Genomic DNA, 15,598 nt, shown 5'->3' with positions numbered 1-15,598 from the left:
TGAAAAAGCCCACGTGCCAACTTGGGCCTGCATATAGTGAGCAGCAGTGACGAATGATTGGTTGGAGATCTTCAATTTTCATGGTTTCCCGATGATCACACCCAACATTGACGTAGTTGGCGATGTTGGTGGGCTGCATTTGGTTTTGTGAAGCAAGGCAAAAGTTTTGGAGAACGAGGGTGGGAACATTGTAAGTTCAACCCTCGGCATTCGAAGGTCATACATGTTTCGTACAGGGGGAACACCCGCAGAGCACTCACGGAGACGTGGGTAGACGAAAAAACCCACCCCGACAAGGTCTCAAAGGTGTTGTTATATAAAGAAGAAGAAGATGATAGGACCACACACACACACACACACACAAAAAAAAAAAAACTCAAGGAGGGACTAAAGGCCTGGCAGGGACAGGCTGGAAACAGGGTGGGGGTGAGGTGGCAAGGAGAGCTGGCAAAAGCAAAAACTGTGTGTATGAAAAAGAGCAAGAGGAATGGACGGCGGGGATGGGGGGACGGGAGGAAATCTACGGCGAGGAGGGGGGGCATCTTAGTCATCTTCAACCTTTGGCACCTTCCCTTAAACCAAGAGCTCATCTTGCACATTTCCCATTCCTCTGCTCTTGCTCTGCGTCCCTCAGCTCCGTCTTGGCCTCCCTCCCCTCCTCCTCGAGCTCTCCTCCTCCTCAGGTATGTCCCCCTTCTTCCTCATTGCTTTCTCTTAGATCTGTTTCCTTTTGCCTCCCTCTCTATCTCATCCATTTCAACCGCCCCTGCTTTCGATTTGCCCTTTTTGGTCCCTTCTCGCATTTGGGCGACGCTCGGATCCCTCCTTCGACTTCCCCCCATCCTTCTGTACGTCTCTCATCCCACATCCTTGCTGATCTTCTTCCTTGGGGCCGCTACATGGGTGTCCGTGCTGCCTTGATCCCCTCATATGCCCAACGCCATCCTTCCCCGTGCGGTGCTGCTGGGTTTGCGCTTGTTTGTTATACGGTTTGTCCGTTGTGTTCTCCAGGATTTCCTGATCGGCGTTGATCGGGTAAGAAGCTTGGTGACTCTTTTGGATCGGCATGATGTTTGGCCTTTAGACTTTACGATCCGAGGGTTGATTTGGAATGGAATGGAGCTGCCGATGTGCATAGTTCAAAACATAACTTGCATGAATGCTTGTCCGTCGTGTGTTAGTTGTGTGTTGCCCTCCACGGATGTGCTTAATGCAGTTTGCGGTTTAGGTTCAAGGCCCAGATCTCACATTGTGAAGTTTTTGTGGTGGGTCGTTCCATCTTAGAAGACTATGGCTTCCAGGGTTGCAGACGGCTTGTTCCCATATTACTGTCGTGTATCAGATCTGCCTTGTCCCCTGTTTTCGTGGAATGTTTATTTGTTTCATTGCCCATGCTCATGTCTTCAAAATTTCAGTATGTAAGCGGACCAGGAGTTTATTAGGAATGGTAAGCGGACGATGGATTTATTAGGAATGCGTCGTTCTGTGGCTGTCTGTCGTTTCTCAATTTGAGCAGCTATGTTGTAAAGGTCATATGGACCGCCCACATGTTTTTGCCCTCGTTTTGTGTTGGGATCTTTGTATTTTATCTTTTTACATTGTTCTTAAATACAATCGTGTTGCAGGTCGTGACATAAACATGGGGGACGCAGATGAAGTGCAGCCTCTTGTTTGTGACAATGGTTCAGGAATGGTTAAGGTAGAGACAATGTTTATCAGCGTCATTTTATTTTTCTCTGTGTTGAGAAATTAAGAAGCTAGAAGAGAGTAAACTTATCCACTATGTTTAAGTTTGAAATAAGTTTTGCATTGTGTGGAAATGGGGTGACATTTTGGCAGGCTGGATTTGCTGGTGATGATGCCCCACGTGCAGTTTTCCCAAGCATTGTGGGACGACCTCGCCATACAGGGGTTATGGTTGGCATGGGACAGAAAGATGCCTATGTTGGAGATGAGGCTCAATCCAAGCGTGGAATTTTAACTCTTAAATATCCAATTGAGCATGGTATTGTTACGAATTGGGATGATATGGAAAAAATTTGGCACCATACCTTCTACAATGAGCTTCGTGTTGCCCCAGAAGAGCATCCTGTGCTCCTCACTGAGGCTCCATTGAATCCCAAGGCAAATCGTGAAAAAATGACTCAGATTATGTTTGATACATTCAATGTGCCAGCCATGTACGTAGCCATACAGGCTGTTCTGTCTTTATATGCAAGTGGGCGGACAACTGGTAATGCCCGTTTACTCTTGTTTATGTTCCAAGTGTGAGGTCCTATTCAGTTTTGCTGCAGGTTGCGTGACTGGGCGGATTGAATGACCTGCGTTGTCATTTATGACGTGTGTAGGTATCGTCTTGGATTCTGGTGATGGTGTGACCCATACTGTTCCCATATATGAGGGATATGCCTTGCCACATGCCATCCTTCGATTGGATCTTGCAGGACGTGATCTGACAGATGCATTAATGAAGATCCTCACAGAACGTGGGTACTCATTCACCACCACTGCAGAAAGGGAAATTGTAAGAGACATGAAAGAAAAGCTGGCATATGTTGCATTGGATTTTGAGCAAGAACTGGAAACCTCAAAGAGCAGTTCCTCATTGGAAAAGAGTTACGAGCTTCCAGATGGACAGGTCATCACCATTGGTGCTGAGCGCTTTAGATGTCCAGAGGTTCTATTTCAGCCTTCTCTCATTGGGATGGAAGCTGCAGGTATCCATGAGACAACCTATAACTCAATAATGAAGTGCGATGTGGACATCCGTAAAGACTTATATGGGAATGTCGTGCTAAGCGGTGGTTCTACCATGTTTCCTGGCATTGCTGATCGCATGAGCAAGGAAATTACTGCTCTTGCTCCCAGCAGCATGAAGATTAAGGTTGTTGCACCGCCTGAGAGAAAGTACAGTGTCTGGATTGGAGGATCTATATTGGCATCACTGAGCACTTTCCAGCAGGTGCATTTTAAGGCATTTCTGTCCCAGTTTTTGATCTATTATGCTTGTCTACTCTGCTTTTCCTGCAAGTTCTAAAGGGGATAAATAAAAATCTGTATAGCTGATTTTACAATGCTGTCAACAAGAGCAGTGTAACTTATTTTTTGATCATACCTGTTTGTGTGCAGATGTGGATTGCAAAGTCTGAGTATGATGAGTCTGGGCCTTCAATTGTGCACCGAAAGTGCTTTTAAAAGATGATCTTTAAGGAATATTTTCAGGGCACAGTTTTTTCTAATGGCTTTGTTGGAGTTGACTTATATGATTCCTAAGACCATCAATCAGTTTCTCTTCTGGTAAGATTGGACTTTATATTTGTAAAACGGTCACTTTGAGTTGGAAGCTGTAGGTTTCATGGAGTGCACTGCATGTCTTGGAGCTGGTTGTGTGGTTCTTAGTACGAGTTCCAATCAGATCTTTTGTATATTGTTGGGATTCAGAGTTGGCCATTTTGCCTCACTTCTGCCACCACTTAGAAGCAATATATTGCATTGTTTGCGGTCCTATTTCCAAATTCTATGAGATTAAATGTTAGGTTGCCCCTGGCAGAATTTCAAAGCATGCCCTTGCATACTGAGAGCATCTTTATCTTTGTTTTTTTTGGGGGGGGGACTTCACATTTTCCTCCAACAATATGGAAAAGATATTTGTAGCTTTGCTGGCTTGGTTGCTTTTCTGGTCTACTTTTTGTTGTTTTTTTTATAGAACTATGCTGTAATTCGTTGTAGGAGCTCCATGTGGCAATCCTGCATTGTAGCTGCATCTTTCAATTAAATAATGCTGCTGAGATAGATTTTGGGGACTAGTCAAAATTTTTATTTTACTAGGTTGGTCTAATCCTGCTGTGTACATTGGATTAATTATGCCGTTGAGGTTTCTAGAGATGCTCAACATCTCTCATGGCTTTTGTTGTCACGCAAATTTAGGAGCTATAATTTGTTCTGCCCGCTTCCTACACTTTTTATGTTCTGGTGATATATTGATGGGAAAGGGGGGATTCTGTGAAATGGATTTCCTGGGAAACAAGGAGGGAAATGAGGTCAGGGAATGCAACATCATCATTCTTAGTAACTTTAAAGAAAACCTCACTGGAGAATAATGCATTTTGAGAAAGACGAAAGGTCAAAATTTCCTTGGCATGTCCCATAAATAAGTCTAATTTAGTCTATTGTAGAAATAAGTAGGGTTTGATTATGTGATGAAGAAAGATCTGGATGTGATGTGATTTGGATGATTCTATATATCTATTTATGTATATTGTGATGTCTGGATTGTGTGGGGCCAAAAGTAGCCTTCCAAGCAGTTTTTTGAATTCAACAGTAAATGCCTAAGTATAATATCATACTTGCTTGTATGTGATGAGATTTGGATGATTCTATCTATCTATCTATGTATATTGTCATTTTTGGATTGTGTGGGGCCAAAAGTAGCCTTTCCAAGCACTTTTTTGATGCTTCAACAATGAATGCCTAACTTGCTGAACTTGTTGATTTAGGAGAATGAAGTTGAAATATTGTAGCCTTCACAAGCAATCATAGCTTGAATGAAGAGAATGTGGATTATTTTTCTATAAGCCTTTTCCTCCGGGCTCGCTTGCTTGCTTTGTGGTTAAGTTTGTCCACCCTTGGAGTGTTGACAAACTCTATGAAGACTTTAGACACTAAAATGTGCATGGGTGTAGATAGGTATGTTTTAGAGCATTTGTTTATATTGTAGCCTACACCTGACATGGTGTGCTAATGGTGTTAGCATGTCAGTGATATGCGTGATGGAGGGTGTACATTGTGAGCGATTGTCATGAGATTGAAATTGAATGGGGATTTCTCTCCTTGTGGTTCTCTTTTTGCAATTCTTTTCAAATATGCTCCCCACAACTTCTAACCAAATTCTTGATAGATTTATTGGAGTTCCATGCACCATATTCAGAAGAAATTTGGGAAGAGGTGAGAACTCCATTAGGTACTACGCATAATCAAACAACTTATATCAATACTCACTTCCTCCTTCTTCAATAGTATTGTTTGAAGAAACTTAACTCCAATAATTGGATTTGGCCATGACAATACAGTTGATGATATTTTGGATTGAATTATGTTAGCATTTAGTAAAGCTTTTTGGTCAAGGTCTATTGTCTCCTAAGAGACAAATTGTAGAGTTAACGATGAAAATTGATATTATCTTATATTGTGAAGATATTAGCATGCAACAAGTGTATATTTTAAGAACTCATCTACCATCTTGGAACAAACTGAAACCCACTTACGCACACACAAATGCCATAAAAGAGGGCTGTGAATCTTGATAAGTGCCTCATCCAATATATTACTATTGGTACAACAACGACCACACTTAACGTAGTCGCATAACCATCACTTCAACCAAAGTTGATTTAGAACATGGAAACACTATTCATCTACACACAAATTCCACCAAATTGGATGCTGTGAATGGCCATAAAACAAAGAGGACCAAGATAATGTAGTCCCGATACCATTCACTTCAACCAAAGCTGATTGAGAACATTGCAACACTATTCATGTACACGCAAATTCCACCGAGTTGGATGTTGTGGATGGCATAAAACATACCCTAGGTCATTTTGGTGTGAAAGAGCTTTAGTCGAGGAGAGATTGGAGGGATGGGTGAATGCTTGGAAGTAGCACAAACATTTGAAGAGACCAATTTCCGCCGAGATTTTAGATGGTTCTCATTAGCAAGACAATGATTAGTTCAAGTTGCAAGCATGAAAAGAGAGCATATATGAGTAGAGACTTCACGTTAATAATAGAGGCTGAAACCAATGCTATGCAACTAAAAGTCAACCTCTATGTGACCAGCCCAAGTACTCAAGAGTTTGGCTTCGAAAAAACTGAAGGGTTTGGCTTTGAAAGTGAACCTATTTAGATAAGTAGAGCCTATTATAGCTAGCATTCAAGACGTAATACATCATTACACTACCTTCTCAAGTAGTTTGCTATGATAATGTCCATAAGTGGCAAAACAAGAACTAAAATATTCACTAAACGGTTCCATGCAAATGTGGTGGATTCACAAGTGCAAGCAATTGATCTAGGGGACCAACCCAATATAGCTTGGGGTGTGCCAAATGCTATTTTACCATGAGCTTGAGAGCTTCGTATGCCTTAAAAATCGACAAAAAGAGCCCAATGGACATACAAATTTTGAAGAGCTATAGTGTTCATGGCTAAAACTCCTAGTAAATTGGCATTTTGATGATGTGTCCTAGCTTTTTTCCAATTTCATCATTACACTACCTTCTCAAGTAGTTTGCTATGATAATGTCCAGAGGTGGCAAAACAAGGAGAACTAAAATATTCACTAAATGGTCCCATGCAAATGTGGTGGATTCACAAATGCAAGCAATTGATCCAGGGGACCAACCCAATATAGCTTGAGGTGTGCCAAATGCTATTTTACCATGAGCTTAAAAATTGACAAAAAGAACCCAATGGACATACAAATTTTGAAGAGGTATAGTGTTCATGGCTAAAACTCCTAGTAAATTGGCATTTTGATGAAGATATGTCTTGGCTTTTTTCCAATTTCCCGCCCAAATGTGGACCATAGTAGTTAATATATTGTAGCTAGAGGCCAAGACTATATGGATGTGAGGCAAAAGGGCCCACTACAAATTGTGGCATTTAATGGAGGAAGCACCAAATTAGAAGAAAAGAGATCAATATTTGCTAACCTCTTGCTTGAGTTTTGTATATCGCAAGTCTAATGGAAATCTTCAAGAAGAAGAAGAGAGCTCCTAAAGAAGCAACTAGAACCTATGCTCATGAAGAAACACCAATAGGTTATACTATACATGATGTAATTTGAAAGAGAGGAGAAACAAAGGGGAAACTCATCTCGAGTGAAGACTAGGGCTACCAATAATATCCCAATAACCTTTCTAGAAAAATAATTACTCCAAAGATGGCCAAAAAACCCATTAACTATACGTGGCAACAAAAAATTTCGTAACAACAAAAAATTTAATAAACTATATGTGGCAACGGTTTCAAAATTAGAAACCCCTTAACTTGAACTTTTAGAATTGCCATTGCATTTCCTATATGACCAAGTAAAATGTCAATTTTGAACAAGAAATCAAATGTCCCACAATATCCATGAGGCACATGAAATCCTCCATGCTTGGTTAATTAAGGAGCCTACTATGTTACATCTCATAGCCTTTGGATGGGAATCTTATGCCCATGTGTAGAGCAAGTAAAGAAAAAGGCTAATAATGAGGCTACTACGTGCATCTTTATTGTCTATAATGAGGAGAGTTAAGCCTATAGGATGCACCATTTGGAGTTAAAGAAAATCATAGTGAGGAGAGGTGGCATCTTAATAGAGAGAGCTAGACTTTACAAAGATAATGGTTTTAAAGCCATTGTAGCCTCAGACCATGTTGATGTTCATGGCTAATCAAGACACTCTTAAGATTTTGGGTCAAATTGATATTGCTTTTTGATAGGTGAGACGCATGCATAGCAAAGCCAAGAGCACACAATTGTGATAATTTATTGTATTATCTACTCCATGCTCGTGGTGATATGAGCATTAAGCATTGCAAACTACTTGCAAATCACACCTTATGAAGCCTTTACAAGATATAAGCCAAAGATTGGACGTCTTAGAATTTTTGAGTACATAGCATATGCACATGTATATGATGATGATCAAAGGAGAAAACTTGGATATAATGGGGATGCTAAAGCATACAAACTGTATGATTCAAGAAATAGGAAAACTATTATATCAAGAGATATAGTGTGATGAAGATTTGAGTGGAAAACATAAAAATGCATGACATAATTGTAATAATAGCAAAAAGTTACATAGTCAAAAATTGAAAAGTGAGAAGAGAAAGCAAAAGGACTAAAAAAAGCCACGAGAACCCAAAAGGTCAATGAGGGAAAGGAAGCAACCGTAAAGATTGACATATATAAAAAAGAAACAACAGTTCAAATTGAAGCATAGTTTTACAACAATTATGCAAACAAAAGAACCAAATATATTTGAAGAGGTAGTCCAAAATCCAAAATCACAAACATCTATGAATAATGAATGACCATGCATTGAAAAAATATCAATATAGTGGAGTTATGTCACTTTCCCACCAAGAAAGAGAAATGATAAACAAAAGAATCTATAAAGTAAGGTACAATATAGATTGGACCATTGAGTGGTACAAATCCAAAGTCATTGCAAATTGATTTTCATAATAGAATGGAGAAGACTATCGAGAACCTTATGGTCAAATAGGGAAATTGGATTTACTATTAATTTTGGTATCATTGGCAACTAATAGTAGGTGGAGTATGTACCAACTAAATGTAAAAAATGCATTTCGAAAGGAAGCATAAATGAAGAGGTATACACACACGAATTAACTATAACGATGTATGCAAAAAATGTATTCCAAAAGGAATCCTAAATGGAGAGGTATATACAAGCATTAACAATAAGGTATATGGCAGCCAATAGCAAGTGAAGTATGTACCAAGTAGATGCAAAAAATGCATTTTGAAGCCTAAATGAAGAGGTATACAAGCATTAACCATAAGGCCATATGGAAAAAGAAAAACACTACAAAGTGTGCAAATTGAAGAGAGTTTATTGGGCTTGAAACAAGCACCCAAAAATTAGCAGAAGTGACACATATTTTTGCTCATCTACGATACATCAGTCCAATGCAAATCATACGTTAGTACTACAAAGTTTAAAGGGAAGACTAGCCGTTGCACTTTTGTATGTAGATAATCTTATAGTGCTACAAAGCAATGAAGATTTCATCACAAAGCTAAAGAAATATCCATTTGCAAGATTTGACATGAAAGACCTTGGACTCATGCACGTGTATCTAGGCATAGAATTTTTATTTTCCCAAGAAAAAGAATTCTATTAAGTAAGAAGAAAAACCCGCGAGAGCAAGCTCAAAGCGGAATACATCATGAAATCATGAGGATAAATAAAAACCCCCTCAGAGTGAGGTGGAAAACAACCAAGGCTGAGGCTGAAAGTGCCACCTCAACCCTGTAGTAGTTTCAGAGAAGAAAGGAGAATCCTTCCATTCCCTGAAGAAAGAAGCCCTCCTAGCTGAGGCTGCACGGGAGTCCCCCTGCATACCCGTCCATACGGCCATCAAAGTATGTACGATGTCTGTCCAGTGTCTGTCCAGATACTAGCCAATGTATGCGAGGGATGAACCTGAGTACCCTCCAAAGCCTCTGTGCATCTGGCTCTCCAGATATGCTAGGATGCTATGCTCGCTAGAATCTCCCAAGAAGTATCCACAGAGGCATGTACAGCTATAAAAGGAAGGTGTGGTACCACATCCAACGAACAGGACTCAATCCGATGACGTCGAACCGAAATGGCCCGAGAGGAGTCAACTCCCTCATAGAAAACCTGAGGTCCTGTAAGAGAAAGCCAAGCCACCGAGCCCCATGTTATAAATAAAAAGTGGGGAATGGGCAAAGTGACTGAAAATTCTGGCTACCCCCATCCAAATCATCCTCGCCTGTCTGCAATCCCATAAGCAATGCTGAATAGACTCCGAAGCAGAAAGGCATCGAGGGCATGTAGGGTCGGCTCCAAACCTAGACCTCCAAAGGTTCACTGCAATCCCTCCATGGATAGAAAGCCAAAAGAAGATAGTGATCTTTCTATTCTTGTGGGATTTCCAGAGCCTCCTCTAGAAGCACCTCTGCTGATCCACAGTAATACCAAAAGTCTCCCAATGAGGAACTCTGGAGGGTCTCCAACCTCTACTACTGATCTGATATCTCCTGGCATTACTGACCGTGTAACGAAAGAAGGGGATGCTCTTCTCTCGATGCCCTGCATCAATCCACTCCCACTCTCTGGGGTCCCACTGCAAATACCTGATGGGAACTCCCCCATAGAGCCAGAGCCTCCAAGACCCGATGGAGAGTAGCCGGGGGTCTGGGTCTAGGAACCACTCTGAATCTGATCCTTGCATCAAAAGACCTACAACCCTGATAGGCTGAAAAGCAGACTCAAGCAAGATGTCCTCTGTGGACCTGAGCAATCTGCCACCATCTTGGACACTAAAAACCAAAGCATCCTCTTGTGCATCTCGAAAGGCCAAAACCTGAAGCGGAACCCTACCTCTTGAAAAAGTACCTGCCCAAGTGGAGGAAGTGAGTGGCATATCATCTGTGTCTACCCAAACCTCTGGAAGGGCTGCCTCAATCTGCAAGATCCTCCCTGCACTCCCTCTGAGATGTCCTGTCAACCTTGATTTGGTCTCCTCTGGAAGCCTGCGGAAAGCTTTCCAAGACCCCATAGAAGAAGCAGGTCCCCTCTCCCACCTGGACCACTGCATGTAGAGTGAGGCACCCAGCGGTCTACCATGATCATCTAAAATATTGTCATTCCACATGATGGGTTGCCTATCAATCTCTTCCCGAGAGGGAGGAATCCTCCGAAGAGTGCTTCTGAAACTGGCCCAAGCTTTCATAATGGCAACCATGAGAGGGGACGAAGGTGACCTGAGGTGTGCTATGGTGAAGATCCATCTAGCACTGCTCATACAGTCTCCTCTTGAAGAAGGTGTGCACCTCTGTATGCTGCTAATAAGAAATTCCTTCCACAGTTCCTGCCCTGGCATAAGTCCCCGCACCACCATCTTGCAAAGTAAACCTCTGCACTGTAAATCTAAATCAATAATATTGAGACCCCCTTCCTGTGTAGGGAGGATGAGGGTCTCCCAAGCCACCCTGGCTAAGGCATCTGTTGTGCCATCAAGCCCACTCCAGAGAAAGTTTATGATCGGTCTTCTGAGTTGAATGATGCAGTCCCTAGAACGGCACCAACATGAATAAACAAACCAAGCTGTGGCCAAGAGGACCTGGTTGACCACCACAACTCTAGAGGCAAGATCCAGCTTGGCTGAGCTCCAAAAAAGAAGCTTCCTTCTGATGCTCTCCAAAACGGGAGCAAACTGCTACGTGGTAGAAATATCCAAGCCGACCTGGCAGCCCAAATACCTGATAGGCACACCCCTCTGAACCCAAGTGAATCCTATGTCAAGCCCCCAAACTGGAGTGTCTTCATCACTGATCCAAAAGCCATTGGATTTATGCCAATTTATCTGCGCCCCTGCCACCAAGCAAAATAAATCCAATGCTGTCCTGAAAGAAGTGAGCGTCTGTGGAGTGGCATCCAAGTAAACTGCTGTGTCATCAGCCAACTCACTGTCAAGTAGCTCCTCTTCCCTTCTGATGGGAAGTCTCATCCCAAAGATGTTAGCTTGAGATCTAACATAGATACTCATAGCTTCGGCCACGAACAAAAAAAGGAAAGGAGCAAGGGGGCATCCCTGACGGACTGATCTCGAAATCTCTCATCCCTTACCCCACTAATAAGTACCTGGCTGTGGGCTGATCTGTACAAAGAGGAAACACCTCTGATCCAAGCATCAGTAAAGCCAAAGCGTAGAAGGGTGCCCTCTAAAAAACCCCAAATCTACTCTGTCATAAGCTTTTTCAAAGTCCAAAAGTAGAATGGCAAGATTCTAGCCACTCTGCATGGCCCACTCTGAAGCTTCCCAGAAAGAAAAAATGTTATAAAAAATGCTTCTGCCATGCACAAATCCCGTTTGAGTGTCATGAATGAGATCAGGGAGAAGTGGCTGCAATCAGAGGCTGATAGCCTTGGCCAGAATCTTGTAACAAGTCCCCAAAAGTGTGATAGGCCTCCACTGGGACACTAAATTCCTCCACCTCCTTTTGGGATAAGGTGGATGAGACCCTCTGTAAGCGACCCAGGCATATCGCCAAAGTCCCAAATAGCCTGCAGGGCTGAAGTAATATAGTCTCCAATCATATCCCAAAATGCAATGGAAAAAGACGGGGTAAGGCCATCTGAACCTGGACACTTGCCCTTGTGAAGGGCTGAAAGTGCAGTCCTGAACTCTGTGTTGGTGAAAGGTGCGTCGAGTAGAACATGCATACCCGGATTCACCAACACAGGGATGCTATGCCAAATAGCCTGTCTAGCATCCTCTCTATCGTGTGTCTCAGGATCAGCAGTAAGAAGGGTGGCATAGAAATATGAAGCTATGCGTAAGACATCATCAGGCTCTGTCTGTAAAAGCCCATGTGAGTCAATAAGCTGGGATACACTCTCTCTACTATGTCTAGGGCCAAGAGTAGAGAAAAAGTGTTTATTGACTCTACCACCCATCTGACTCCAGAAGGAATCCCATGCATGAAAGGCATACTCTGCTCTCTGATCAAGCCAATAACTGCAGATGAGCCCTTGCTGCAGCAAGGCGCTCCTGAATCCAAGCATCTGAAGGCCGTTTCTGCTCTTCCCTCTGCAAAGCTGCCAATTGCTGGCGAACACCAATCTCACGTCTGAGAATATCTCGTCTCCTGGTATAAGCAACTGAGCGGTAGAAGTCGGTAATACCAGAAAGGGCAGCGGCTACATGTGATGGATATGGCTGCCCACCTTGGACATGAGCAAACCATATCTGCAGGGCTGCCTCTGTAAGGTCCTCCTCTGTGTAAAAGACATCTGGAATCCTGATGCTGGCAGACCGGCCTCTCAAGTGAGGCTCTGAGATAGCCAGCACAACAGGGAAGTGGTCTGAAGTGGAAACCCCAGCAGCAATGCATACCGATCCACCTCTGTCTAGTGCCCAGTCATCTACATAGAATCTGTCAATGCGTGCATGAATAGGCATCTGTTGCCTCCTATTCGACCAAGAGAACAGGAGGGACTGTGGCTGAATAAGAAAGGCATCATCACACCAAGTATCTCTGCCACAGAAATGAAAAAGGAAGGCATCCCAGCTGCTCTCTCCAAAGAGTGAAGTCCGCCTTCTCTACCCCCTTTTTTGTCTGAGGTAACTCGACCATGTTAAAGTCACCTCCAATCACCCATGAATCCACAATGGGGGCCCAAGAGAGCAAAGTCTTCCACATAAGGACACGTTCCCCTCTAATGTTGGAGGCATATAGGTTAAGGAAACCAACCTTACGCCCTCCAATCAAAAGAATAATCCACTGAGCTCTAGAGGGAATAATGACTCCGTGCCCAACAACTAAGGGGAGAACCGACTGCGAAACTGAAATAGAAGTGCCCCCCTGGTGCCCAAGGCAGGCGACCAAAAAGTATGGCCAGAAAGCAACTTGCCTAACTTGGCACAATCTCTAGAATCTAGCCTGTGCTCTTGAATAAATAATATATCAATGGAACCCCCAGTAACACCTGGATGAAGCTGATCCCGGATCAGCTGTCTACGACGGCGATGTGGGACGCCACCTAGGCCCTGTATGTTCCAACTAATAATCCTCATCGATGGGAGGATGTAGAGTGGAACACCTTACCCGACCTAGTGGCGGAAACAAACCCCTCAACAAGGGAAGACCTCCTGCTCGGAACCAAGTGGTGGAAAATCAACAGGGGAAAGAATCCTGGCACCTGAAGAAGAAGCCCTATCAATAGGAAACCCAATCACTGGCTCCCCAAAAGTAGCGGGCACAAACTCCTCCTCTGGGAAATTTGAACCCTCTGCCAGGGCTGAAAACGAGTTCCTGCGGAGCAAGCCAGACACAGGAGTGCGAAGGATCTGTGAGGGAAGAGGATCAATAGTGTAAGCTATCCCCTTCCCCCTATCCAAGGGAGGAAGTGAGGAATGCTCTCTATCCTGTATCTGCCCAGCCGCGGAGACCTCTCCTGCCTCAAGAAGAGCATCTGGCACCACTGGATCTAGGGAAGAAGCTGCAACCGGGGAGGAGGTCGAAGCTTCAACGTCTCGGATTGTGCATGGTGAGACTGGAGGGATAGCTCGAGGTGAAGCAGAGTCCACTAAAGTACCCTCATGAACTGAAGGAGGGATCTGCACATGTACCGGAACCCACTGGAGAGCGTCGCGTGTTCCTGAGGTAGGTGGGGGTCGAGGAGCAGGTGAAGGACCTGTACCACCCCCCTGTCGGGGCCGAGGAGCAAGTGCTGGACCTGTACCACCACCAATCTGAGGAGGACCACCATGTGAAGGTCGAGGAGCAAGTGCTGGACCTGTACCACCCCTCTGTCGAGGCCGAGGAGCAAGTGCTGGACCTATACCACCCCCTGTCCCCCCTGTCAAGGCCATGGGGCGGTAGCTATACCAGAGGGCTTCTTGGGCCTTTTCTTCTTCCTGGGGCAATCCCTGGCAAAGTGTCCAGAGGTCCTGCAAATCCTGCACTGGTCCTGTCTGCCTGAAATCTCTACTCTCTGGCGAAAAAAGGAACCATCCGGGCACTGGATCATAACGTGATCCAACTTGAGGTTAGGATCCTTGCAAAGGACCCTAACTCTAGGAACCCCATCAGCCTTGGTTGCCTCTGCTGCAGTCAATGGCAACCCAGGGAGGGGTGGTATCTCAGCAACTGCGCCAAAATGCTCCCCAATAATAGAAAGAAGTCGATGGTAAACCTGGGGAAGCCCGGGGAATCTGATGAAGAGCGAGAAGATTTTCTTATCTGCCTCCACTGGGTCGAAACCAATATGAAAGGCTTCAAAGAAGATCTTCCTGTGTCCCAGGTGTAAAAACTCAGCCTTGAGCACAGTGCTCGCAGCCTCTGTAGTGTCAAAAACAACCTGGAAAAAACCTCGTCCCAGAAGACGGACATCTAACAATCGAGGAGTGAGGTTTGGGGGGAGAGCCGCAAGCATCCAGTCTCTGGCTTGGGATCTGGAGGGGTGAGACCTGAAGATGCGTGCTAGCAACGTGGTAGAGCATTCAATCTCTACATCCTTCTTGAGCTGCTGCAACTCGTCTTTAGAAAAGGTAATAGTTTTCGCGGCCGGTGGAGGTGGAGTAGGATTGGCTGACGGAGTATCCATCGCCAATCGAGGTGAGGAGGCCGACTCTAACAAATTAAAGGCTCCTTCCGCTCCAAAAAAAGCTGCGGGAGAAAAGGGGGGCAGAAGAAAGGGAAAGGAGGCAAGGAGGGAGCAGGGGGAAGGGGAAAGAAGGGGAGGGTTGAAGGGGAGAGACTGAGAGAAAGGGAGAGGAAGGAGAAGCTGGAAGGGCGTGGGCTGGGAGGGGGAGGGCTGAGAGGGAGAGAAGAGGAAGGAGAGGGAGAGGTAGAGGAAGGAGAGGGAGAGGAAGGAGAGGGAGGGGCAGGGAGGGGGCGAGGCAGGCTGAGAGGGGGAGGAGAGGGAGCGGGGAGTGAAGGGAAGGGGGAGGAGAGGGAGAGGAGGGGGCGGGCTGAGAGGCAGAGAGGGGGCGGAGAGGCAGGGAGGGGGCGAGGGAGCAAGCAGGGAGGGGGCGGAGAGGCAGGGAGGGGGCGGGGGAGCAGGGGGCAGGCTGAGAGTCAGGGAGGGGGCAGGGGAGCAGCAGGCAGGGAGGGGGCGGAGAGGAAGGGAGGGGGCGGGGGGGCAGGCTGAAAGTCAGGGAGAGGGCGGAGAGGCAGAGAGGGGGGCAGGGGAGCAGGCAGGAGGGGGCAGAACAGCAGGGAGGGGGCGAGGGAGCAGGTAGGGGGAGGGGGCAGAACAGCAGGGAGGGGGCGAGGGAGCAGGCAGGGGGAGGGGGCGGGGGAGCAAGCTGAGAGGAGAGAG

At 45.0% G+C, this 15,598-nt stretch overlaps 1 protein-coding gene across 2 annotated transcripts; it reads left to right on the top strand.

The window, feature by feature from the left end:
* Positions 1–528: 528 nt before the first annotated feature.
* On the top strand, positions 529–3,313 carry LOC147897777 (actin-like). 2 transcript variants are annotated; one of them, XM_087380518.1, is made up of 5 exons: positions 529–683; positions 1,626–1,699; positions 1,840–2,233; positions 2,349–2,962; positions 3,130–3,313. In XM_087380518.1, exons 2-5 carry the CDS (start codon positions 1,640–1,642, stop codon positions 3,193–3,195), a joined length of 1,134 nt encoding a protein of 377 aa, XP_087236644.1. In that variant the 5' UTR covers positions 529–683; positions 1,626–1,639; the 3' UTR covers positions 3,196–3,313. The 2 variants fall into 2 exon arrangements, with proteins under 2 accessions (XP_087236644.1, XP_087236645.1); XM_087380519.1 differs by lacking the exon at positions 529–683 and adding an exon at positions 1,014–1,035.
* The last annotated feature ends 12,285 nt before the right edge of the window (positions 3,314–15,598 follow it).

Source organism: Dipteris shenzhenensis, chromosome 10 (genome assembly GCF_047967505.1).
Source record: "Dipteris shenzhenensis isolate YYH24624 ecotype China chromosome 10, Dip_SZ_1.0, whole genome shotgun sequence".
Classification (NCBI taxonomy): domain Eukaryota; kingdom Viridiplantae; phylum Streptophyta; class Polypodiopsida; order Gleicheniales; family Dipteridaceae; genus Dipteris; species Dipteris shenzhenensis.
This window is presented reverse-complemented; position numbering and strand designations above follow the sequence as displayed.

What these genes read in the sequence shown, in the direction of transcription:
- LOC147897777 (XM_087380518.1), top strand. Translation starts at nt 1,640, where the DNA reads ATGGGGGACGCAGATGAAGTGCAGCCTCTTGTTTGTGACAATGGTTCA. An exon ending in TGCAAGTGGGCGGACAACTG is followed by an intron (nt 2,234 to 2,348) that starts GTAATGCCCGTT and finishes TGACGTGTGTAG; the next exon opens with GTATCGTCTTGGATTCTGGT. An exon ending in CACTGAGCACTTTCCAGCAG is followed by an intron (nt 2,963 to 3,129) that starts GTGCATTTTAAG and finishes GTTTGTGTGCAG; the next exon opens with ATGTGGATTGCAAAGTCTGA.